Source organism: Dromaius novaehollandiae, chromosome 20, assembly GCF_036370855.1.
Source record: "Dromaius novaehollandiae isolate bDroNov1 chromosome 20, bDroNov1.hap1, whole genome shotgun sequence".
Lineage (NCBI taxonomy): Eukaryota > Metazoa > Chordata > Aves > Casuariiformes > Dromaiidae > Dromaius > Dromaius novaehollandiae.
Window position 1 is genome coordinate 8401783 of NC_088117.1, and position 27603 is coordinate 8429385.

The following is a 27603-nucleotide window of genomic DNA, read 5'->3' on the forward strand; positions in this document are numbered from 1 at the left end:
TTTGGCCAAAGAGACTGCTGTAGCAAAGGGAATATCAGATATGAATCCAAACTCCCCTCACATTTTGGAGAGCAGCAGAACCTTCAGATCTCCTTTGTACCCACATAACCCCATAACAAGAACAAAAGAAAAAAATCCTCCAAATGGTAACATAAAAAAAAGTTTTCATGGAGCCACAGCAAAATATTTTTCCTAGAAAGGAATTGCATTTATACTTAAGAGTGGTTCTCTGTGGGGGAACCAGGTGAAAAGAAGCTCTAGGACACTTGCTTTGCATCAGTAAAGTTAAACTTAAATGAATACCCATTAAAAAACCTCACAGGAATGAGAAAATAAAATGTTTATTAGAAGACGACACCATGGTACAGCAAGCTATAAGGAGAGACCTGACAGATAATGATTTTTAAAAAATAATAATAGAAAAAGAACAGCCACATTGGCCAGATTTCACACACTTTAGCACAAAACAGAAGTTTCTACATAAGTCCAGATGCAGGCAGTTGAGTAACCAAAAAAGCTTATCAACATAAGAGGGACTGAGTAGTTATCAAAATGGTTAGGTTAAGTAGAAGAACAGCCAATAAAACCATTTTTATATATATAAAAAAAGAATAAAAACAATTGAAATTCAAGTAACTTTAGTTTTTAAGTTATGTTATATACAATTTCTTTTAAACTAGGAGAAACAAGACAAGTATTTAACAAAAGGGATTTAAAAAAAGCCACAGTCCAGTTTATAATTACTATCTCCTAAATCATTTGGCAAGCATTAAATAATCAGATATATCCTAGATAAAAAGTGCATCAGCATGGTTAACTTATTTAAGTCAAGGCTCTGTGTAACGGTTACAGCAAACAAAGAGCAGAGCTGCAACACTGAGACTCACAGAGCTATCTATAAGGATTTATTTATATAATTGCGCGGGGTGGAGAGGAACAGACCCATAGCGGCGAAGGAGCTGCAATGCTAAGCAGCCCACGGCTCCAACATTTGTTTCGGGAAATAGAACTTCACAAAACAGTCTCTATTTGTGCCAGGTCACCCAAACAGCCAGTCCTTCTAGTGGAAGCAAACATGGCATTTTTGTTGGGCAAAACAGGGAGTTTATATAAAGATGGTTATTTTATGCAAGTTCTTTTGTGTATCACGCTTTATTTCACAATTTCACTTATTGAAAGAGAGTTTTGTTCCCAAGAAGATTATGAGGTACCGTATCTAATAACACAGCACAGTCAGACTTGAGCAAACCGAAGGTCCAGCGAGTTCCAGTATTAGACGAGCATCAGATACTCAAGCAGGTGGGAGCAGGGTAGTGGTGCAGAAAAGCCCTGCAACAAGCTATGGCAATGTGTGCACATGGAAATTTTGTTCCTCATAATCTAGCAGTTATAGGTTGGCATAAGCCCAAACACATGAGAGTTTGTATCTAAGAAATCCAGTTCTTAGCTTCTACATTTCTAGCATTTATAGTTGTTTCCTGCATGTGTCACAAAGAGAATGAACTGACTGTGTTGCCTCTCATTTTTATTAGGAAAGACAAGAATGCTGTTTATAACTAAATTCATACAACTGGGCCAGTATTTTCACTGGTAGTGATGCACATTTAAATTTAAGATGAGAACCTATACATGCATCAGCTGAGTGAACTGTACCTAACAGAGTCTTTCAACGATGGAGATATGACACGTGCATTCATCTCTTCTAAAGAAAACCTTCTGTAACAGATCTCTTAAAACAATTGCAGCAGCAAACCAGCGGAATAAAAGGTGAACAGGCCTATGCAAACCTACTCATATATTTTCTGAAGTGATTTGTACATATCTGGGGGAAAAAAAAAAAAAGAGGCAAAACAAGATAGACATTACTGGTCTTTTTGCGATAGGGTTTCCTAAAACCCCCTCACTGGAGGTACCCCTGTAAACTTTGCAAACAGCCCTTACATAAGCATTTGCAGGAATATTTACACAAGCCAAGCTAGGTCTGCAGACTACAATCAGCAGGGTGACTGCAGCACACGACTTACCTTTGCTAACCGTCTCAGGTACAGCAGCAGTAAACCCCTGACAACACAGGCTTAGCTGACTGAAAAAGCACAGCGGTTCCCAGGGGGGGCTTTCACAAAGCGTTTAAGAGTCGCGTTTCTCAAGCAAAGCTACATCATGCTTGCAACACAGGCACAACTTAGTCACACGAGTACACCTGAGCCAATATTGATTCTGCTGGCTAGAAGAGCCATGAATTTACTCAGTGTTGGTGTGAATGCCCTTGCATTTCATTGCAGCTAACATTTAGAGATAACTAGCTGCCCAAATTTATTTCCAAAAATAGGAAAGAACTAGCAAAGCTTGTAAATGCTTTAGCACTTAGTTTCATTTTCAAGAAAGTCACTGTTTCGATTTTAAATATTCAAGGCTAAATAAAAACACTTCCACTGATATACTAAAATCAAATGAGAAATCTGCAACTTGCAACAAGATTTGTCTTTTAAACACAGCAGCATTTTCCCCAAATCTTTACACTGCTACTGTGACATCTTATGGGAAGTCCTCTTCTAGTTTTTCTTCTTAATAAGAGATTTGAGTTTAAAAACAAAAAACTAAATATTATAGCCCCTTTACATTAGATACTCTCACACACATTTGGTTTTGTTGCCAAAGTCCAGCAAAATTAATAGAAAAAACTTAAAAGTATTGAAAAAATCCCCCAGAGTTGGTACAGAAATGGCTGCAACTGTATCAGCAGTCACTCCCAGCGCAGCCTGCATGTTTACAGTCACTGAGCATAATCCTATAATTTACATAATACCATTAATGTACTAATATCATTTGCTGGCTGGTGTTGTGATGCTCCTGCAGTACTCTCTCCATGAGGATGAGTTACAGATAAAGTTTTGCTAGTTCCAGTTAACAGCACTGTGTCAGGATTTCTCACCCCACCCAGCGATACGCTTTGCTTCATTTCCCATCCAATCTGCTGTTCTGCTCATAAGCAGGTGATTTGCGATAACGTTTCACTGATGTGTACCATGCTGCTTATCTGAGGCCAAGAAAGCCACGCTTGTTACTTAAGGTAGATTTAGATGGCACACTAGCTTAGCTGTTTCAAGCAGCCTGCAATGCTGACCAACAAATTTTGCAGCAGAACAATAATGTTGCTTGCAACTACTGTCACACACAATGCACTTAATCTCCATAGGAGAGAACACAGAGATGACTAGTGGGATCTCTCATTCTGTGCTTTCTGCCTCGTTCTGAGAATGAAGCATGCAAAATGTACAACCCACGTCCGCCTTTCCAAGGTTAATAAAAACAGACCCGAGATGGAGGAGTTTTTTGCACTCTTTTGTATCTCAACTGACCCTCTCTTTGCCAACACAAATATAAGACTATTGGATTACGGCAAAATAAAACAAGACCCCAGGCTTTCATCTGCCACAGACATGGCACCAGCACTGTTTAATACTGAATCCAGAAACAGTAAGCTGATTAAGTTATGGCATTGTCCACAGAGAAAGCCTACTCACTACTCTCTTCCTATTGTCCATAATCCCCAATGAGAATGCTTCAGCTTTCTTTTAAATTGGGTGAGGCTGGTTGTTTCACACTAAGAATTTTTAGGATCTATGAAAGATGACAACAACTTGAAGGATTAAATGACTGAAAAACCCATAAACTATTTAACAGCAAACTTCAAACACATCCTGATTTCAAAAAGGACTAAAATCTTTTGATTTCTCAGTGTATCACATTACCAGGTGCTCATGACGCTAGCATATATTCTAACCAGGATTCCCCTACGTGCACTACTTGCTTACACAACACACCTTATTTGTGAGGTGTTAAAAGCAGCAAAGAGAAACAGAAGATACATGAGCCTAGGCTCAGAATGTCTCCATTGATTGTATATGAGCAGAAGACAAAACCATTACTTGTGGTTCATCTGAAATAACTGTTTTTAAACTGAAATGGCAAATACATCCCAAAGACCGTTTTTTGAAATGTGTCAAGGAGGGAAAGAATAAGGAATCTTCCTTAACGTCATTTTTTCACTGATTTATCAAGGATCACAGAGTACTGTGTAGACAGGTTTTGGCAAGATCTTTTTCCCCTACTAAATGCACTAACAAACTAAATGATGACCAAGTTTCAATTCAAAGTCTCCACAGAGTACATTAGGCTCTGAAAAGCTATCACACTGCGACACAAAACAGCAGTCTAAGTATTTCATATATAACTTTCCACTGAATCAGTTTGGGACAAACAGTTGTGAATATGACCGAGATGTAGCTATAAGATACCACCTAGATTATATATAGAGAGAGCCCATAAATATTCAAAATGGCCTTGTTTCCTGCACTAAGGTGGATGTGCAATGGCAGTTACTGTTGAACAAGCACTCTCTAGGAAAGGCTGCATTTCCCCTCTAATTTTACACTATCCTTTCTTCTCTGATCAATAAAAAGCACGTTTTGCAGTACAGCAAGTCATATTAGTCTGTGTACAAAATAATGCACTTTGTGGCATTGTGCAATCCTTTAAAAAGCTCTATCCGCAACATAGAGCAGTTACAGGGTTGGATATCTCTGAAAGCAAATAAAGTAGTAATAGTAGTATTAAATATAAGTCATAGCACCTTTGGCATTTTTGTCCAAATAGACTTCAACATATGATGTAGGGACATAACCCTCCTCATCTTCATTCCTTCGGATTCGTGTCCACCCATCACCTTTGTCTTCCTCTATTACATAGAGCATTTCTCCTTCTGCTACAGAAATTGTTCCTTCATTCTGACCTGAAAGACACAGTAATACACAGTTTAGGGGGGTTCAAAGGGGAAACACAAATGCAGGGGTAGGTGCTCACAGTACACACTGCCAACCTGCTGGCACAACTTTTGTTACGTTACTAGTAGCATGAACAAGAACACATGACTCTGGAGATGATGTGCTCAAAGAGCCAGAAAAATGCGATCGTGACATCAGAGCTGCCTTAAGAAACACCAATGCCATCAGGAGAAAGAAGGCACTCACACGTCATGAACTTGAGCCTCTCTTCACAAACTATGCCTCGTAACCAACTGCCAGCTTTTACAACTATTTTGTTGGGAAGCAGTGATCAAAGGCTAGAGTGGTTATTTACCATAGGCAGGATAAAATTACAAGTTATCACATGTAGCATTAATAAGAGAATTTATTCACTCATCTTCAGTTGAGTACCATACCCCTAAATTATATAATCTGTACATAAAAGCTCCTCCTCACGGTGGAACTCAAACACCTAACATAATAGATTTTCCCATTGGTAACAGTAGCTCAAAGTGCTTGGGTGATGACATGATTTGAAGCTTGTCCCCAGCAAGCACTCCCAGTGAAAAAATTCTCAGGGGTACCTTCAGTAAGTATGGGATGAAACACATGGAGGGAATGAAATGCATAAAACAGAAGGCAGTTATATTCTCTGTTTCGTGATTCTCTTGTTGCACAGAGTCCCCATATAAGGTGGCACAAATCACTGTCCTGGTGCTCCTCTACAACATGGAATAGCAACAGAGCCTCTTGCCCTTTCTTTGTCTATTTAAACACTGCAGGGGTTAAATGAGTGTTTCCTAGTTGTACTTGTGATGAACTAAGCAGAACAATAAATGAAGTAAGAGTAAAGGTTGAATGATACCTTCAAATGTATATAGAGCTTTACATGTTCCTATAGTGGGCAGAGGTTCTTCATCATCAAATTCATCGTCAAAATCTGTTGCAGGTACTTTCATCTCAGTCTCCTGACTTTGCTCTTCTGTGTAACTGCCATCCGGGCTGCTCAAGAGAGGAAAATACACAGCAACTATAGCAACCAGCCTCAGGAGCAAAGGCAATGACTTGGTTACCAGACGCTCAAGGCAAGGTGAGCAACTGCTAGAGCAGCTCTGCAATTCCAAAGCACATTGAGAATGGGCTGTTATCAGCAGCTGCTTTCACAACACAAGGAGAGAGACCAGACGTTTTTCCTCATTAAGACCTGTAAAAGCACCTCTCTCACCTTCACAGTAGTGAGTGCAGGGGGCTATTACACATGTCATCATATTCAGAAAAGCAGCTCTTAAGCTTAGTACCTTCTACACACTAAAATGAGTATGCTAAACTAAGTTCATGGAGTGCTTGCCTTTAGTCTGCTCACAGAATAAGCTTCTGAATGCTGCAGAGCTACGGTTTCCCTTATAGAAGACACGTCATTAACAAGCCAAGGAAAGCAGGTCATCAGTCTGAACAGGACAGCTCTATACAGATACTGTACCTCTCCCGGTCCTGTGCACAGCTGTTTACTGCTGAAGAGTTCTGGGCTTCATACAGTCCACTCTGTCGTCGGGCCTGTTCAGTCCGCATGGGCAACCTGCCCTCCACCTCAGCCAGCCAGCCCTGCAAAGGGAAAGCAGCAGTTTCATGTCTCTGATGTTTTGACTTGCAAGGGGATACATGTTGCCTTTGTTTTGCTGTGTTATATTTGACATTCACACTGCGGAACTAAAAACAGAGTGTAAACATTTAAATTTTATTTTGAATTGCAGCTGTTAGAGGGTATACGTTTTGTATTCTAAGTGCATATTAAAAACACCAGTCTTGCAAAAAACCCACACTCTTGCTAAAAACTTGGTTCTTTTTCAGCATGGGGTGCTGAGAGCACTGTGACTTAAGAGCAGCAGTTAATTACAGCTGTTCTGATGTTGCTGCTCTAGTCACAATAAAGTATAAAAAGATCTGTGGCAGTTTATAGTAGTCTCAATAACATCAGAAACTCAGCAATCTGCTGAGTGCAAGAGGCCTAAATCTGGGGGGAAAGAAAGAGCTAGTCATTTTCAAAAGGATAAGCAAGCAATGGATAATAAAGCAAGCAACTGTACGAAGCATCTAAAATTAATTGGCTACATCCATTTCTGTCCATAGTGCAACTTACTGAAGTCTTTCCTCAACTTTATAATCCTTCTAGAGTAATTATAATGGTATACACTTCTAATTGCTTCAGTTATTTCAAATACTCCTTATGCTCCTGAGATTTTGCATCTCTAAGAAGCTTCCTGTTAATGGCAGATTGTTCCTTAAAACACATTTCATCTGATGGCTATATTGCTGATAGACTTTAAATGGTGCTTTTCATTAACATTCATCATATTTTCCACAGACAGCTGTAATGTGATGTTATTCATTAAATAAGCATCTAAGTTCTTCTGGGCAGTCCAGAGAAGACTGTTTTTTCCTCATCCTCTACTTAGCATAATTTGCTTTCTGTGGCAAATTAAACAGCAGGGTTGTTGGCTGACAATCACAAGAGATGGTGCATATCTATGTTACACAAATAGGCTCAAAGATCTCAATTAATACAAGTGCTTAAACAGCACATATATAGTATGTGCTGCACCCATACAAAGTAAGAAAATGCTTCCATATACCTCTACCTGTAAAAGCACTGAAGCACCCATTTACAATTAAGCATATGCTGCACTACTTCGTGCTGAAGCAGGGCATAGTTGTTGAGACCAGCATGACAGAAGTACATTTGCTCTTCTGTATTTCCCATACCTCAAATTTCTGAACTTCTATTCGTAACTTTTCAATGTTCTGTCCAAGTTCTGCTAATCTGTGGTCCACACTCGCTGGATCTCCCATCTGTGGGTTCTTGATATACACATCTTTCATTTTTGTTAAGGCATCTCTGACAGACAGATGAAAAATAAAACATGTAAATGTTGATGCAGCTGGGGGCAAATCCCATTCTCTAAATGAGGGAAAGTGAAAGGATAATAAACTGCCTTTTCTTAGTCTATGGTTAAAGCCTTACCTGTCACAAAGGTAACAACATCCAGACAGGGATTTCTGTCCTGTATAGAGCCAGCCATTTATAAATGGCAATGGTAAAATTGCTTGCCAGAGGAGAATAATACATCGAGATGAAAAACAGAGTGAAGTCTTTACCTACAATGTGATATGAGACGCACTGTGCATAGGCCAAATTTCTTCACCCCTTCCTTAAAAGGAGCTCTTTATTCCACAAGCAGCTGGGGGTTCTCCACTGTGAGTGAGATCAGCAGAATGAGCCCTACCAATGAATTGTTAAGCCACAGAGATGTGCCGTGTTGGTACAAACCGCAGCATATTTAGACCAAAGGATTCAAGCTCTAAATGCCCCACTTTAAGAATCTCAGCAGAAAACTGACCGAGTTCCTTAACAATGGCCTTTTGCGAGGCAAAAGAAGGAATTTAAAGCATGGTATTTATTGACTTTTAGCCTGACATGCTATTTTATTTAGTACTAGGATTTCCACTTGCTCACCCTGGGGTGGGGGGGAGGTGGCGGGAAAATCTTGCAATCATTGCAAGGAATGACAACTTCAACTTTCTAGATGAGTATCTTCCCAGTTTTTGGGGCACAGACAAATGGTTGCATCATTCTTCTCCACACCATGCTGAATTCCAGTGTAGAAACTGGGACGAACAACTGGATGCGAACCTATTAGTAATAAAAACTGAGTACTAACTAGAAATTCTCGCCCTGCCTGTTGCATTTTATTTATCTTTTGCAATGGAAATCATTTGTAAGATACTTATTTCCCACTGCTTAAAATGAAGCTAAATCCAGATGGTTTGTATTTGTCACAGGGCAGCAACAGAGGGACCTTGAGCTACATAATGTGACCCTGCACAATGTGATCCTGTTAAGTTATGCAGCATTTTTATTAGACTGTTTTTGGGGGGCTGTGTTTCATATCAACTCAGATGCCAAATGCCTAGGATTTCAGAGACTTTAATTTTAGGGCTTACTATGAGGAATGCGGTATCATAAGGCCAGCATTAACACAGTACATGCCTTCAGGAGCTCAGTTAGGGAAGCCTGTGGAGCTGTCACTGAAGCAATGTGCTACCTTTGACCTGGGGCAGCTTGAGGCTTAAGTTTAAAAACAAAATAAAAAACACGATGATGATGAATATTTTGGAGCTTAGAAATGGGTGGACTTATGAGCTGATTTCCTGTATTTCTGACAGAAACATTCAGCTTTTCTCTAGGCATTGGGGGGGGGTGTGTGTGTGTGTGTGCTAGTCCCATGACTCAAGTTAATGCTCTTTATACTTTAAAGTTTCCCACCAAACTCTTGACAACTGCAGTCCTGTGCCTGCTTTTGCTTTGTGTGAAGAGAAACTGGGGAAAAAAGTGTGGATGGCAAGGAAGTGAGACCGCTCTGCGGTTGGAGCCCTAAGGGACAATATTTCAAATATATGAGTCATGATTTTTTTAAACTCTATATTTAACTGCTGATGCTAATTCCTTACTCAATTATATGCTATGTTTATTTAAAATAACCTCATTCTGCTCTGATTTTGTACCAGATTTCAACAGTAGGTTACCTCAGAATCAATAAAGAGCATAAAGGAAAATCCGTATAGAGACAAATATAAGGTACCACAGTAAAAAGAGGCACATGTAAACAAAAGTAATACATCTATGTGCTGTCTTCCTTTCTTATTCATGATGTAAAATATGAAGAAGAAAATTTGGGTTATCAGACCAAAATAAGCAGGTATTTGCAAAGCAAACGAGCAGAAAATTTAGGCACATCTGTACAAACACAAAATATCAGCAATGTTCAGGGACAGATTAGTATCAGAGAGAGGCTGAGTGGCTAAGTGCTGAAATCCTTCAGGAAGGAAAAGTTCCGTCTCTTGCAAACACAACATGCTGAATCTTTAACGTAACTGCAGGAGCCAAAATGTGAACAAACACTGGAAGCAGCAAATACAGGCTGCCAGAATCAATAAAAAGTGTGTAGCTAAAAGGGCCTTGTTCTCAATCACAGTGATAAATGAAGCCTCGCAAAAAACACATCCACAAGAGTATAGGACTCATCATCTCTTCTGCTTCCAGGAAACATGTGCTACAGATCAGAGAGCCCTAAGACATGTACCGTTCAGTCAGCACTTCTGATGATGCTGTTATGCTCATAATAATCTCTCTCACTGGGATCTACCCACACCCAGTTTTGCCTGTCACATTAATAAGCGATCTGTTTAGTGCTGAGAGGTTTATGATTACACCTTGACTGAGAGTATTTAGATCCTGTACTTTCTTCAAAAACCTCAGGAGCTGCTCACATCAAGAAGCCTATCTAGTGCATCTACACTGATCCTTGTCTGACTCGCGATTAAATGGCTAGTGTCCTTCAAAGGTCCAAGAAAGCAGCTCCAGAAAGAAGGAAAAACCATCTCCAGTTGCTTCAGTTCTATCATTGCCATCTTTATACAAGGATCTTCTCATCCCACAATTGCAAAGACAGGATATGCATTATACCCAGGGGGGAGAGTGGAATAAGCAGAAAGCCAACTCCTCCTCCAGCTCTGACCCCTACATCAGCCCAAATTAAATAACTGACATCAGAACTGGAGTTGCGGAGCACACTGGATGTTTTTACTCATATAGTACCCCGCATCTTCTCTCCTCAGAACAATACCTCAAACAAACCTAGAACCTTGTCTGTACTTGATCTTTCTTGTATTTTAGTTGTTCCCGTTCTCCTAAATAAGACTACCTTTTTCATTCTTCATCATAGGGGGTTGGCTTACCTTTGATCCATCTCCTTCTGAATGTCTTTGTTTAGTTCATCAACTTTTTGCTGAAGTTTCTTTCTTCTTTGCTCAGGTGGGAGATTGCTGAAATCTTCTGGCCCTGCTCCCTGCACAGAGTGGAATGGAGGAAAAAAAGAGGAAAAATTAGAGCCTGAAAGAACTGGTCAGAACTACATTTTGAAAACAGCTCACAGAAAAATATGTGCAAAATCACTATGGTCTGAAGCATTGTCATCGTTTGTCTTGAGAGCACTCAGTCCCAGAATGGTTTGGAAACTAGATGCTTTAGAAGTAATCCCAGGACCACATCCCACTTCCACAACAAACGGATAACGAGAGACCACTAACTAAAGAATGCCAGAACTCAACGGCAAAGCTGAGGATCTATTTCTATCCTTATTTAACATCAGGAACCAGTCTTTCATACTTTTCCCAGCTCTGCTGCAGGCAACAATGCCATAAAAGCAGTTGCTGCTTTTACTCCTGTGTCAGCCGTGCTTCACATGTGCACTATTAATCACAGACTCGCCCTGCATAGTCAGAGCACAGCCTGCTCCGCCAATACAGCGGTTGTAGGTGTTGGTCCAATACAGTTACTTTAATGTCCGACTCTCCTGAACACACTTGCGTAATGGAAGTGCTTCCTCTGGGCCTCTGCAATTTAAAAAAAGCATGTTGCACACTTTCCAGGGTCCATGCCCCATGCCAACGTCTCTCAGCCTCTCCTCTCCCTTACACTAGCATAAAACCAGGAGTGCTATCAAAGCCACAGAATCAGTCCATTTGAAATCATAACTGAAGAAAAGTTTTCAGGACTACAATGGTTACCCTTGTGGGATTCTGCTCGAACTAAACCCCCCTTTCTGTCTTCAAACCACCCTGCCTCTTCCTGATTGCTCCAGCCTTGTATAGCAGACGGAGACATACAACACATCTATACTATTTTCTTCAAAGTACCACCTATATTTGGCTGGCAAGAAAACAAGAAGGATGGTTTTGGTGGGTTATGCTGAAGACATTTCAAGGGTAATTAGCTTCACCATAAAAACATCAAATCCACATATATAATCCCAAATTTGTATAGATTTTTCTTGTTTTGGTTTCTGCTCCTTCTGTGTGTCATTTCTAAGAGGGGATATTGGCATATGGGAGAAAGAAGGGGAACAAACACAAAGCCAGGTGACCAAATTCAGTGGCCCAGCAGCTTTCTGAAAACTTGTGATCAAAACTGCAATGCTCACCTTACTAAAATGCTGAGTATCTTTCTCGGAGGAGTGTGATTTAGTGGACACTTTGCTACAAAAAGTTATCCATCAGACTCCTCCAACTCTCCACCAAACGCACCCCCAAGACAGTGCACTTTCTTCTGCATTCGCAGAACATGCAGCTTAGAGATAAAGCATGCAGGTGTCAAGGGAATGGAGGGTAACTACAGACAGGTCATCGTCTCTTCCTCTAGCCTAGCAATTTCAAAAAGGCAGGAGAATGGGCAAATTGAAATTGCTGCCATATTGATTTGCATTAAAAGACAGCAAGTGCATCTAGCCAAGGCTTGTTTTTTTGCATAGTAGTACACTTAATTCCATTTCATAAGATAACAAGAATGCAAATTTAAGAAAAATGAGGGAAATAACTAAATCAATCACACTCGCATTCTAAAACTTTAGGCACAAAGTCCTAACACTTTTGAATTACTGCCTGTATTACTAGCTGCACATGGTACAGGTAAGCTCTATTTTAACTCATTCTTTAAGGACGATAATATTCTGCTTGATACTAACTCCCATATCATGTTAGGCATTAGAAAAATTAAACATATTTTACAGATAATATACACATTAAAACCACACATATCTTTTTAAGGTAAAACATTTCTCTATCTACAAAGCTGAATCCAAATAAGTAGTTACAAGAAAGACTATATAACACATTCTTTTCTGATTCTAACCGACGGAGACAGAGATGCTAGGGGTATTGCCCCAGTTATATCTCTGCTGAACATGACAGATGTAGTCAAAACTTGGAAAAGCTTTCTCCAAACTCAGTTTTGATTCTGCAACTCCAGTTCATTCAAAAGCCTAAGCCTGCACTAAGTTCTATATCTTTCTTCACAATGCTTCAGACCAAAGCATTAATATTGCATAGAAAGGCATGCCTGAGACTAAAGGTGATCTCACTGAGGTTTTATTCCATGCTCAATAATTTCCTGTCATAACAGAGGCTACAGTTCCTCCTCCAAAAGGAGGAGTCAAGGAGCTCTTCTTGCACATGCTGGGTACAGTTCATGCTCTCAAGCAAAACACCCCAGGGACTTCCTCTCGAGTAGTGAAGGTTGCCTGTATTTTCCTAAAAACGCTCTACAGGGCAGCAGGAGGGAATCTGTGATATTTTTGATGTGCTGTCTTAGGAACAGCAGAGACTGTTCACTAGATATCCTCACATGAAAGTACTGGGATTTAGGATGCAAACTGTAAACTGCGGTCACAAAATGAAGGACCATGTGAAAAAACTGGACACATCTGGAATAGCTTCTGGGCTGAAGCTACATAAAGAGAGAGAGTGCTTTATCAGCTCTAGTTTTGGCTCTTTTGCAGCTAGGAGCCAATAAAAGGTTACCAGCAAGACAATTTCTTCCTCCTGAGGCACTCACAGGTCTCAGCTCTCTGCACATCTTTTGGATTTGTGAAATTTTGGGGGAAAGGCCAGGTCAGCCATTTATTTGGGAGGATGTATTCCTACATGTGAAGGCTTGACTCAGCGCATAACACACTAGCATTGTGGCCAGGAAAACAGCAAATGGAAATCCTTGGTATAAACACTTTAGGCTAGTGGGCCAGTGGCTTGGTAACAGCCAGAAAAGCAAGTTGCAAGTAAGCTGGAGATTTCTACAACCTTAATCCTCAGGCCTACCGCAGGCCTTCATTAAGCAGCAATATTGCTAAGGCAGCTTGAGCAAGTCACTGTGTTGCACAGTGCAACAGCAGGGCCTGAAACATCCACAGCACCGCATCAGAGCTACCTTAGGTAGCTTTAGTGGCAAGACGTAGTCTCAGAATAAGCTGCTATGAACAGGACAGGTCCAGAACTGTGTACCCAGGATCAACGTACGTGTCAGCAGAGAAACAACAGGGAGAGAGGCCCCAAAGGCACTGACTAACAAGGACAAAGATAACTTTCAAGCTAATGCAATTACTGAGCTACTGCTGATTCTCTGAAGCTCTTGAAATGGCAATCAGTCACTTGCGCCTCTTGCATGCTTGCGTGAAGTGGGTCAGCAATAGTCACATTCTTCTGGTGATGGGAATCAGTTAGGGCAAAGGAACACAGATGAGCTATCACAAACATATCAACGTGTGGAATATCTCTACTCAAGCAGCACAGTACCTCGAGTGTAAAGTTCAGCACGTAATTTGCTTCCCCAAATATGTTCACCCCTTCCCTTTCCAACTCAGTAGCGTATTTTCTTACCGTAGCTCAAGATACCTCCCAGCTGCATCCAAGATAGAATTTAGGATTCATACATACATCATCATTGGCAAATTCAAATCAGACTGAGTTAACCTTCTTGGTTAAGGTTTACAGAACTTTTAATATAATTATTAGTTATTTTGGAGGACTACATAGGGCTGTAAAATGTAGGCGATAACGATGCCAACTTCCAGTAATACCTGGACATGGAAAACAACTTTGCAGCTATTTTCAGTTACACAAAAGACTTGCATTTCTCTCTCTAAATGGTCCCACAAACACACGAGACCTTTAGTTTTTAAATGCTTTAATATATACTTCATACAGTAGCGGAATTACTTGATATTGTTTTTCTACATTTTCATAGCCCTAGATTATAAAAATAAAAACTAAACTATATTAGAGTTAATGTTTTAGCAGCTTATTAGAAAGATTGAATTCTGATCACCTCTATTAGACTCCAGACCTGTGTATTCAGAGTTATCTGGTAAATATCAAAAAAAGCAAAACACAAAGAAGAAACAAATTTAACAATTAATTTCAGTGTCATGTCACATGTGGCACAGTGCACATTAAAACACACAGAAAATCGTGATTAAAAGACAGGACATGCATGCCGTAAATGTGCTTACCAGCTTGAGAGAAAGCTTCATGTAAAAATTGGAGAGATACAGGAGGAAAAAAAAAAAGAGAAAAAAACAACAGTGCATCAGTAGAAGAGGAACTTTTTCAGACCGATGTTACAATAAAATGACATACATCCCCCTTGCTGCTGGAACGCAAAATGGGTAACACTAACAGATCTGTGCAAAAGTTCACAAGATGGGCCAACATCAGCAATCAGCTGCCATTTCCTTGGTGGAAGCAGAAAAGAAAAAGCCTTGAACCTCTACATACGTGCTTCGGTACTGCAGGTAAATATGTGGCCTGGGTTGATTTATTTACAGCTGCTATGATAACAGTGCTTCTCTTATTAAGGTAACATCTTTGATGCAGGAGGGAAAAAAAATAACTCAGGACTTGCAAATATATGCAAGTCACTCAAGACCAAAAATGTGCTGAAATGCAGTCACGAGTATTAGTCACATTATGCAAGGTCTTAGGATAAGGATGCAATAATACCTAGCCAGAATTTAGCAAAGAGGTAAGGTACTACACTTGGACTCCTGCTGCAGAGGGCACTATGGGATCTCCAGTGACTTCATGGAGACAGACCCTAGCTCTCAGGCCTATGTCCAAAGGACGACGTCCCCAAACTGTCCATGAGCACTGTGTACAATGTTCTCTGGGTAGTTACTTCGGATGTTTCATGTTCTTGAAGGGTTCATAAGGAAATACTCATTGAATCAAACTTCCTTTTGCTATGCGGTCAGACAATGTCAGGACAAAGGAGGAAAACCACTCCTCTTTTCTCTTTATATCCAACTGATTCTGTGACAGCATCCTACGCTGCTCCTTAAATGATATACATGACCGAGTTCTTTACAGGTTACCACATTTCCTGGTACAGAGCCAAAGCACTATCTTCTAGCTACTCTGGGAAAGTAGGACACTGTAAGAAGGGAGGCGTATGTTAAAAAATAATAAAAATAATAAAAAAAAATTCTTGCACACCAGCATGGTTTGCCTCTGTCCTACATCCCTTACACATGCAGCCCTCAGCAGTGCTCAAACTGACAGGTGAACAAATGCGCGTGGGCAGCTGACCACCTAACTTACCTAAACCCTCTTCCAGTGTTGCAAACCACTGTGACAGCTGCAATTCAGGAGGTTTTCCAAGAGACAGGGAGACTAACAGCATCACAGTGCCTTTCTGTTGCGTGCCAAGCAGCCTAAGTTAACTGCTGTTCAAGACATGAAACCAGTTTCTAACGGGAGAATCAAAACTGCAACCTGCCTCCTCCTCCAGCAATCTGCGCTGCGGCTGTGTTGCCATCTCTTTGGGGATAACTGTGAAATGCTCAGCCTATGCAATGAACTTGTAAATGCATAACTGGATTTGCTCTGTGCTACAGACGAACAAAAAATGAAAGTTAGAAAACACCTCTCACTGTAGGCAATAATTTGTGTTGTCAGACTTCTGCACATCTTTCCATTCAAGATTTTGCTGCAATTTTAACATGAACAGCTCCCAGATATGGTGATCTCACACTTCCTGATGCTCTATTTTTAGCCAAAGCACAGTTCTGTAGGATTAGATTTAAAATAAAGGTAGCTCCATCAAGGTGTCTGATAATAGGTTTTAGTAGTATGAAAATTTCCAAATATAAGCATTATCATTACTCAGCAGAATTTATACAATAATATAGGACAACCATCGAATGAAAAAATATGGCTATAAAATAAATAGTGAAATATTCCATTTGAAGTGATCCATTCTGTGACAATACAGCAATTCAGCTTCCCTCTGAGGTTCAGCCCATTAGTAAATAAATATACAGTAACAACCACAGTGCAATAGACAAATCATCTCTCTCAGCTAAGAGCCCACTGAACAAACAAACAAAAAAATCAATTTTTGAGAGAGGAATAATCATCCAAGAAGAGGAAAGAATGAGCTAAAACATGTTGCTGGAGGAATTTGGTCTAGGCAGCCTTTATTTGCAAAGTTGCTTTAGCACTCCTGTGAACTTTAGCAGAGACATGACCAGCACAAAGTAAGATTCTTGTACGTTTATACAGACAACACTCACGGTGCAGAAAAAATATTTACCTACAAAAGCACTCTATAAAAGGCACAGATGTATGCTACATGCGCTACTTTCTAAACACTACTCACTCTAAAGCCACTACACTACTGCAAAGAACCATCTGCATTGAGACTATTCTTTTGCTGTAAATTCAGCAAATTTCGAAGGGTTTACAGACACCGCATTGCCAAATTCTTATGTTAGGTATGATAAAAATAAAAAACTTATTAATAGCATTTCCATCCAAATAGTACATCAGGGATTGTTATAACCAGTACAAATAGCGCAGATCATAGATTGAAAACAACGAAATGCTGAAATAAGTTGTATTCACAGTTTTCAGTTTCTCAAGTGTATTGATAATTTTATATGTCAGTAATTCAATTTCTATACACAAATATAAGCAGACTGAAAATACATCTGCATTAAACATTCACTAAATAACTACTTTTGCCAATTCTGATGGGTTTTCACAGCTAGAAACTTGCTCAGCTCCTGGGAGAACAGCAGCATTTCCCCCCTCCTCCCCCCGAACAATCAAGTAATTCCATTTCTATAAAATGAGCAAATCTCTTTCAAGCTGTCAATTTAAATCAAGTCTAGCTTAGTCTTGCAGGGAAGGAATGTAGAGCCTAAGAGCCACAAGCTTCAATAACACATGAGAGAGCATGAAAGCCAGCAAGTCCATGTGTTATTGGACAGTCACAGACACTAACCTCACTTACTGAGGACGGGATTGAAAATAAGCCCCGAGGCTTCCACATGGACAAGAGGTAAATTTCTTTCCGAGTGGTCCTGTAGCAATCTCCTCTATATTCTGCTTTCTCCAAATATTAGATTTAGAAGTCATAAATCTTGATTCCATGAACTATCAGCATTACAGAAAGTTCAGGGAATCTTCAGAAAGCACCACAGCGCTCTACCATGAGGGCACAAAATGCTCCATGTGTCATTCACTGCCGTAAATTAGGAGGTTTGGTTAACGATGGTCAAGACCATATTCATAAAAAAAACCCACACAAATAATTTAGAATAAATGCATGGAACCCACCTGCAGTACTTTTTACAGAGAGCAACTTTGCTGCAAAAGCAGAAGTTGGGTCAGCCTATGATTCCAATTAATTTAGAAAGAGCATACCAGAACAGAGCAGTTACTGAGGATTTCTGCACTGTTACCCTTGCTACACAGCCAAGGGCACTTTCAGCAGGTTCCACACTGGAGTCTGAATTTCCCAGGTCCAAGCATTAACCGTGCCAATTTCAGCATTTCTGGGACTAGCAGATAAATCTCTCCTGCACATCACGCAGTGAGCTGCAACTTGCCTCTCACCAATTCGCAGTTTTCCTTTCATCTTTTACAAAGCACGCTTCCACAGCACACTCCGAGGGCGTTGTAAGTGGGGTTAGCGACTGTGCAGCAACGGTATGGGCTGATCACACCATACACAGACTTACAACGTACTCCCTAGCCTCAATGGCACACGTGGGGGTCCCTAAAGTCCTCTTCATGAGTTCTTTGTGAAAATACAAAGACTGTGTCTGCTGGCGAGTCAGCAAGAGAAAACACATCCGTTACAGTGGAGACGAGCAAGGTATCTCTGCGTTTACTGCTTCTACAGCAAAAGATAGCTTGGTGTTTAACAAGCCTTTAAGTGCAAAGGGGAAACTTGCTAGCAACTAGGTGAGCGTTCAGGGAGGTTAGTACTTTCACAAGAAAAATAACTAAATGCCATGTTTTTAAAGGCTAGCTTAAACACACCAGATCAGAAAACATCTTCATCCAGGCTGGCATAAGCCAAGGCTTTAACCACCCCAACCCTCCAGAAATCCCTGGTCTTGGCATAGATATATTTATATATATTAAAAGAACAAGTATTCCCATGGCCAGGGAACAGAGCGAATAAGAGAGGTTGTTTTTTGTTTGCTGATGCTGCGCGATCACAGACGAACAAAGTACGAGTCACTCAGGCAGACCAAGAGTTACACGTCCAGGGAAGAGGGAACACGGCATGTCACAGAGGCAAGGCAAGATGGTAAGAGAAACATTAACTGGTGCAATGGAGATAAAGTTTTACATTGTAATGAAGTCAACAATTTCCACTAGAAAGGAAACCACAAAAATCCCTCCGCTGGGTGCCACAGAATGGCCCAGAGGTTAGAACCTGGTTAATGACAGTAGTAGCTGCGTCCCAGCTCCCAAACCCATCTTCTTTCTGCCTAATCGCAGCCCAGGCTGAGTTGAGAGAGGCAAAGCAGGTCTGCGTAAAGTCACACAACGTAATTCAAAGGAGTAAGTTCTACCCCTGGATTTTTTCATGTAGAAGTACGGCTCTTTAAAAAAAAGGTGCTGATGTTATTGCCACTATAGCAATAAAACAAAAGAACACAAAATTAATATCAAGTAGCAGAGTACTGAGTTTTCTTTGTCATCTAAATGGAATTAGAAAAAGCAGAGCAAGCACAAATGAAGTTATGACTTATGTAAGCGGTTCCTCATTTTTTGTACTCTTCTGGCTTTAACTTCCCTAAAGAGATAAGTTGATTTATTTCTTTTTTATACTGTCCTTCTGAAGAGTTATTAGAAACAGCACTCCCAAAAATTATGTGCAACAAACACTTTCTTCACCTCCTTTTCTAGTTTTGAGGTATGATAAGTGCTAGAACAGTTCTGCAGTAGTCTCTATAAATGGACATTTCTGCTGCTGCTGGGGCTAGAAAAAAGAAAACTTGAAGAAAATAGGAAAATGTGATTAGAAAACCATAGACACTGACAAGAGTCAGCACCTTAATTTTTTTTTTTTTTTTAAATTGACTAGGATTTCATATTGGCATTGACCATTGATATTCATATTGGCTCTTCTACTTTAACCTTGCATCTGTTGTAAATTAATTGTTCAGGCATCTGTTTCCTTCTACAAAAATAAGATTCATGGGATTTTTGGTTTGGAAGCAAAATTAAAACCAGACTGGGCACAGGACATATCATTAGTAATTATAAAATTAATTTTTAACAGCTACCAGTGATCTTTCTGCTTTTTTAAATTTAGTAATCTCTTTCCAAACACAACATAACACACTAAACCAAAACTTCATATGGAAATTACTAAAACATACTGCCTATCCAGGCACGTTTTGATCGCAAAGGTTTTGTGGAGGAATTGTATGGGAATCTATTCACTCGCTTATGTTTCAAGGATCAAGTACAATGTGCAGTTCTGCTCCTGTTGATTTTATCCTGTTAAGGTCTTGTTATCTAATAGCCTTGTTCACATTAAGTAGTTCTTTTTCATGCACTTCTCCCTTGGAAACTACTGCAGAAAAGGAGTGTGATCCAGTTTGCAGTGAAATAAACTGTTACACTGACTTTAGCTGGCATTAACAGCTCAGTTCATCAGTGAAGCTAGGAAGGATCTGCCTCTGGACAATTCCATTGCATAATCTACAATAATATTTAAAATCTCTTCTGGCCATTTTCGCAGCAAGGTATCTGGCTGGAGCAGGATTTTTTGTCTCTGAACAAAAGCAGCGGTGCAGAGACAATATTCAGATCAAATGAAATTCTTCAGCGTGCAGAGCCAAATATCCATTACACTGTACCGTCCTGCTGGCTCCCCACATTTCCTTTCCAACAGTTGCTTCACACTTACGTGAATCTGCACAGATCAAATGTTCCTCTGCTAGAGAGCTTCTCCCTACTTCCTCCTGCCTAATTTCTTTGGTAAAATCGCAATCCAGTATTTGAAACATTATAACTCATCCTCAAGTGCAAAATTCATATTCTTTTGGATTTTGCAAGGGGAAAGTGGAATAGAGAGGACTTGAACTAGAAGTCTTGTAAATGAAACTGATACGGTAAGAGCAGAATTAACAGTGTTACCTTGCTGTAATTTATATGCAGGGGGCCATATCAGACTATATCAGCTGAAACTAATGCTTGCCACTTATTTGTCATCTGACAAACTGCAGGATTTCTTTTCTTTTTTCTTAAACTTTTTTTGGCCTGGTTAGAATTTTTAATTTATCATTTTGTTTTTTTTAAGGCCATAAGGCACTTTCATGACCTTTCAGTCTGACCCTTTGTATAACACAAACCACAGCGTTTCCCCCATTAGCTCTGGCCACCGAGGACCTATGAAACGTGAACTTTCCAAGTTCTCAAAACAGACTGAGCAAGCTGCCAGAGCTTAGCAGCCTCTCCTACTCTGCATTTCTAGATGAACTAAATGGCCTGAATTTGCCCCTCTGGAAAAAGATGTGATAATCTGAACGCTGGCTTCCAACTCTGCTGGATGACTCAGGCAGGAAAACTATTTACATACAAACATCCTGCTGGCTAACAGGGGAAGGAAACGAAATAGAAAAAGAACATAGGGAAAGGTTTAAATGAAGATTTAGCAAGAGCCTTTCCTTTTGCATTTTAATGAATGTGTCAGCAGAAATTAGAGGGGATTCCAGAGAAAACTATAGAAGACCGTTCTCATTATTTCACCTTTCACACAAACCAGTTAAAAACAATATGGTATGCAGTATTAGTAAACAAATTTATATGAGGAGGTGAGAAAACCTTACAAAAGGCTTGCTTAGACTTCTCCGATAAGTAATACATAATAGAATGGCCCATCTTCAGGCAATATTAAAAGCAATTAGTCATAATTGCTTATACAGCCAAATATTCACTAAATAAGAATTTGTACATTTGAAATACACACTTGTGAAGTGCCTAGAGAACTATAAACTAGTATAAATATTTTTAGATTGAGTTAAAAACATTCAGCACTGTTTCAAGCACTCTGTTCAGTGAGCGGCACTCTTGGAGCATTAGACGGCAGTACAGGCTCGCCCCTTCAGCAGTGCCTTCCCTCTGCCAAGCGCCTCATTGCAACTCAGTATGAAGAAGCCTTGCAGAAGCCAACCCACCGTAACACCTTCAAGAGACCCACAAGTAGCACATCCTCCAAATCTGCTGCTAAAGAAGCAGAACTGAAAGACTGCTTTCCTCCTTAAGAGCCACTGAAAAGATGCTGTGAGCCAAACTGTGCAACTGAGCGGGGGGGAAGGAGGCATATTTACGGACTACACCTTATGACAGCTTAGACTCTTTCGGCTTCCCCATCAAAAAGCACCAGAAATGCGATTCTTTGGATTCCAGTCTGAATCACATGCCCATTAAATGGCAATTCCCTAGGAAAGAACTGGAAATTCTTATGTAAGAAAAATGCTTATTTTCTTAACACACTTTCTGTAACCAGATGATACAATTGAAATACTGTTTACAGCATTGTTCTCAGTTCTCTGTAGCTAACCAACACTGAAGTTCCCTAGTGAAATCATCTCTGCTTTTATGTAACTCCAGCCTCTGAGCCTAAATGTCAGTGCAGTCCCTGGAGCAGAGTTTGGGCTTTTTAAAGTAGTTAGTTCCTTGTCATTACAGCCTGCTCTAAAAAATATTTTAAATATTGAACGGTTGTGTCTGCTTGGTATAATTTTTATAAAAGAAAATAATTCTACAGATCCTAACCTAGGAGGCAAAGCCATACTACACTAGCAACTTCTCAGCGCTATGTGCAAGCTTGTTGGAAGAAAAACTGTTCTTTGAGGAAAGAAAAGTTCCATCTCAGCTGTTAGTTACTTAACGGCTACAACATACAAAGACCACTAATGGTGGTCTAATTTAACTTACTTCAACACGAACACCTTAATGTCGCTCACTAACAGAGCCTCAAGTCCCAAAAGGAAGCCACCGAAAACATGCGAATCAGGACTGCTGACTCAAATAAGGATTGTACAGCTGCTATCTCATGTCCTCTTCTCCGCGGTCCGTTAGCTGCTGCTATGTATTTCTTTTTCCATAGGTGTGTGACTAACTGGTAATTTGGAGTTAAGCCCTGCAAACATCAGGATGTGTGTGCATATACACTTAGTCTGGAATCAAGTCAAACCTTCTCATCTTACTGAAAACGTCACTCTCCAGGATGCAGTTGAGGCCCTTGGGAAGTATCAGCCCCAAACGTTCAGAGCCAACTGTAATCAATATATCTAAGAAGATGCAGAGAACATTAAATCAACACAGTCAAGTTGGTGACACTAGGGAACTGAATTTAAGGAAATCCATACCCTATAAGCTAAAGCTACTTTATTGCCTGCTAAAATCATTTCAGGTTTCATGTCTCACCTGTTTTATCTTAGGAGTCAGACTTGCTGAACAAGCAAACACTCCAGCCCTTGAGCACTGTCTGTACGGCTGAGTCGCAGCCAGAAATTCTACGCAGAAGCATCCTCAACCACAAAATACAGGGAAGTGCTGTTCCCGCTGCTACAGCAAGAGACATCAGATCTTTTCAGTGAAGTGCCTGAACCTGCCCCAACTGAAGTCAGAAGGATTATTTCCTAGAACTCCTCCTAATTTACTCTCCTCCTTTTGACACAGATACTGAGCTGAATCCACCCTGCAGAGAAGAAGGCTTCTCACAGTAAGGGAGGAAACATGCAACATCATGACCGTAATAAACCTCTCAATGGCGCTCCCCCAAACCAACTCTGCTGCAGATAAATGCAGGGCTACTAAATTAATGACTTAATTTATCTTTGTGATTTTTCACATGAGTATTACTTAATGTTGAGCTACTCCATCCATACTTTGGACAACCTTCCCCCTCAAAAAGAATAAGGAATTTCAATCAGGAAGTGTATTTTTTGTGGTTTCATCGTGGTGCTTTTGACTACAAATGACTTTATTCTTTGGGATTCCTTGGATTTGTCTGCATGTTATGGTAAAACACAATGGGTTCATTCACAAAACAAAACAAGTTTTTACATAACAGAACGTGCAATAAAAGCGCAAGAAAGAAAGAAAAGAGAAAGAGAGAGAGAGGTATCCAGAGGAGAACTTACCCCGCGCTTTAGGCTCCTGAAGCAGTGGATTTTAGGTTTGGAGGTCATGAACTCGTTGAAGCGATGGGAGAGGGGTTCCTTTTGCTGCTTGGGAGACTGGGGGCCGTTGGGAACAGCAGAGGGTGAGGCAGAGGCAGGGGGAGGAGGAGGGGGCTGATGGGGGGATGTTAAAAGGGACATAAGCTACGTATAAGAGATGGAGAAGTGACAGAATAAAAACCAAAATAAAAAGATAAAACACAAAACGAAAATAAGCATCAAAAACAATATTTGAAATCCAGAAAAAAAACAATTAAACAAATAATTAAATATTAAAGGCCATGGTTCAAAAGAGGGAGGAAAGCAGTATTTAAGAGTCGTGTTAAATGAAGAACGTGATAAATGGGAATTTTTAGTAAATGATGCAACAGAAGAGTAACACGAAGTATTTTGACAGGAAGCTCATGCAGACTTTTCCATGCAGCACTATCCCCATAAATTGCCCTGTCCTTGCTCTGTGGACGGCTCAGAATAATGCATATGGATAGAGCTTTCAAATACCTGAATTTAAATGGATCAGATAAGGAAGGTACCTTAGTGCCCAGTAGCGTTTCTATTATCTGGAAAACAACAAACCACATTCCTTCCTGCTTTCAAATCATACCTCTGTAACGTGCATCAAACTTCAGATTATTCTATGAATTTGCTCAGGAGTTGTTAGCCCTGGTGTTTGCTTCTGGCTACACTGATGTAAGCACCAGAGAGATGAGTTCTCTCATATAAGCCCAACAGAATGACCCACTTTGATCAGGTAGATTTTCGTACTCGCTCCGATTAGTGCAAGCAGCTTGATAAGGGTCAGAGCAACACGGGGGAGATTAAAACAGTGAAGCTACTCTAGGCTTCCATCAGTGTTACTGAGAACAGATTTAGTGCAGTCATCCTGATACATTCTGGTAACCCCAGGTAAATGCTGCCATGCATTATGGTGTAAAATATGACAATGAAATGGTCAAAAAAATGGACACACAAGTTAATACGTTTCTTTTTGAAAAAGTCAACTGCTTAGTTAGTTACGCTTAGTTAGTTACGCTAAAATAAGAATGAATCACAACAATTCCTCGTTCCCAGCCACCCAAGTGCTGAACCCACTGCACAGACTGAAAAGACAATGCAAATGAAAAGCCAAGGAGAGTTTTAGAAGTGTCGAGACAGGAATGCCACGTTAAAGCTGCCCAAAAGTAACAATGTTAGTTAGCACACACGGCACTATGTAAGTGGTATAAAATTCCTTCCCCAAGTTAGGAACAGAAATGGACCATGGCAAAGACATGACAACTAAAGGTAAATAAATATACAAACGGCAACATAATTAAAGAAATCGTACAGAAAAAAGAATTTTAAGGTATATAAAAAAATCCTTAAGTAATCAAAGACTACAACAAAACACCATATTAAGACAGTTATTAACTTTCTGAAACTAAAATTCTCTTTAAAAAAAATTGCAATTGCCAGGATTACTAAACAAGGCAGAAGTTATCGACTATAAGTATACTAGCACCAAGCTGAAGTTTACAAGTCAGTACCTTATTTTTCTTGATGAATGGCCATAACTTGCCCTTGGATTTGCCACCAAACTTCGGCTCAGATTTCCCATCCCCTCTGGAATTTGAAAGGCTGGATTCAGAGACAGTCCGCTTCATGGGCTGAGTGAAGTCCTCAAAGTCAATATCTCCTGGAGGCTCGAACCCTGATTTAAAGGCTTCTATTACCAACTGTGAATCCTAAAATGGGAGAGACCCAGTATAAGTGTAAACATTTTAAATGAAGGCTGTCACCAGACTGGTGGCATAAGAGTACAGCACCAGGATGATAATGCTCACTTGTGCTGGAAACAACCTTTTCAGAGAGCAGTCTCACCCTGGGGAATGAACAGCCTTCCAGAGCTCAGAATCAAGACAAAACTCTCCACCTTCTGCTCCAAGTTCAAGGCACTTTTTTTGGACCTGTTTTCACTACCATGATGTACTTTAAAAAATATTCAGAGCGTATCATCTTACTGAAACAAACCACTCCACTGTGTAGAGCTTAATACTCCCAGATCCTACAGTGATGAATGCAATTAAAACAGAACAACAAACAACGCCCCCAAATAGAACAAAGCCTCCAACTTATGTCAGAATATATTGCAATTGGGAGCGAATATGGCTGCAATTTCAGTTTCATAATACATCTCTAAATAAAATCTTCTATCAAAATGAAGCAGGTGAGCTTTGTTCTCAAATAGTCCATTATTCCTGTTTGAAACCCTAGGCCATTTTGCAAAGGTATCACTGAGACCAATTATTACTTAAAATACCAATAATTAAAGTGCCAGAGGACTAAACTCTAAGCATGTAAAAAGTACATAACCATCATCAGAGGATGAGTCATTACAGTTATCTGGAGATGATACCGAAGAAAGGTAAACTCAGGTCTCCTCATTCCAGTCTTCCACTGAGTTGTCATCTGACAACAACATAGTGATTTTGTTTCCCTTTGTTTTGGTTTTCCACACAAATATCAATGTTATTATATAATCACCTTTTAAAGGCTTTTTGATGTTTACTAGTGAAAGTGACTAAGAGATTATTTTTATTTTATTAGAAAAGAAATCACACTTCAGTAACTAAATAGATAAATTAAGAGACTGATAACAAAACTTTGAGGTGTAGAATTGTTCGGCATGTCTAACAGCTGTAAGCAAGCTACTGGAAAGCCCCAATAAATATTCCAGTACTAAGACGCTCCTGAGTACTCACATTGCCGTAAGTCAAGAAGTCAGTGCTTGTGAACTCAGCTATAGTAAATGACAGCAGTTTATCTTGTGAACTCAAACTCACAATTGGAGCAATCCAAGATCACACAAGTAGCCAGTCCCCTTGGTGCAGGTAGTGCTTAGTAACTCTACACTGTCATAGGGGCCACGATGATGACCAAGGGACTGGAACATCTCTCCTATGAGGATCAGCTGAGAAAGCTGGGAGTGTTCAGTCTTGAAAAGAGAAGGCTCAGGGGGATCTTATCAATGTTTATAAATATCTGATGGGAGGATGTAGAGAGGAATAAGGCCAGACTCGTCTCAGTGGTGCCCAGTGACTGGACAAGAGACAACGGGCACAAACTGAAGCACAGGCAATTCCATCCGAACACAAGAAAACACTTCTTCACTGTGAGGTGCTGAACATTGGAACAGGTTGCCCAGAGAGGCTGTGGAGTCTCCATCCTTGGAGATACTCAAAACCCAACTGCGCTCAGTCCTGGGCAACCTGCTCTAGCTGACCCTGTTTGAGCAGCGGGGTTGGACCAGGTAATCTCCAGAGGTCCCTTCCAACTCCAACCGTTCTGTAATTAAAGTCACTTACCTTTGTGGTTTTATTAGGAGCACTAGAAGCAAGTCAGCCATACACTACATGCAGTGGTTTTGCTCTTTTTTTGGCAGATTATCAATGAAAACAAGAGCAATATATAATTTTTCCTAATGAGATCTACAAACACAATTAATTATACATAGTTCAGACTCAGACTTCAGCTCAGAAAATGCATTTAAATCTAATGGCCCCAGAAAAAAAAATTTTAACACACAACTTATTTGACTTCCTGGGAGGGGGGAGCTTTTTAAGATTATACTGTTTTAACAGTTTTCACTTGAAGATCATTAGAGAAATTGTGCTACAACACGTAGGTATCTCATGAGCCTCTAGAGAAGACCACTACCATCCTGTTCAGAGAAAAAGGGTGAACTCGCTGCTTTGAAAGATTGATTGTGCCCGTAGGTAAAATAGCACTCATGAAGAGTTGAGTGAGATTATAAACATATCCAGAGGCCAGGCTCAATTAAGCAAAACGGACACAGGAAAAGTTTTGTAAAAGCACCCAGGGGATTGTGAAGCAGATTGAGGATATCAAGGCTTAATTTATCAGGTACACTGTAA

At 40.1% G+C, this 27603-nt stretch overlaps 1 protein-coding gene across 15 annotated transcripts in view; it reads right to left on the reverse strand.

Moving 5' to 3' along the window:
- The window catches only part of FNBP1 (formin binding protein 1), a 103320-nt gene that overhangs the window by 3839 nt on the left and 71878 nt on the right, over positions 1-27603 (reverse strand). The window contains exons 9-17 of one of the 15 annotated variants that reach the window (XM_026101832.2): positions 25216-25413; positions 23651-23833; positions 14702-14716; positions 14518-14553; positions 10599-10708; positions 7566-7698; positions 6286-6407; positions 5671-5810; positions 4634-4792 (exon numbers count right to left, since the gene is read on the reverse strand). In XM_026101832.2, coding sequence (XP_025957617.1) covers positions 4634-4792; positions 5671-5810; positions 6286-6407; positions 7566-7698; positions 10599-10708; positions 14518-14553; positions 14702-14716; positions 23651-23833; positions 25216-25413 — 1096 coding nt within the window. Of the gene's footprint in view, positions 1-325; positions 4793-5670; positions 5811-6285; positions 6408-7565; positions 7699-10598; positions 10709-14517; positions 14554-14701; positions 14717-23650; positions 23834-25215; positions 25414-27603 lie in introns of those variants that run through there. The other 14 variants (XM_064523762.1, XM_026101830.2, XM_026101829.2 and 11 more) reach the window with 14 other exon arrangements.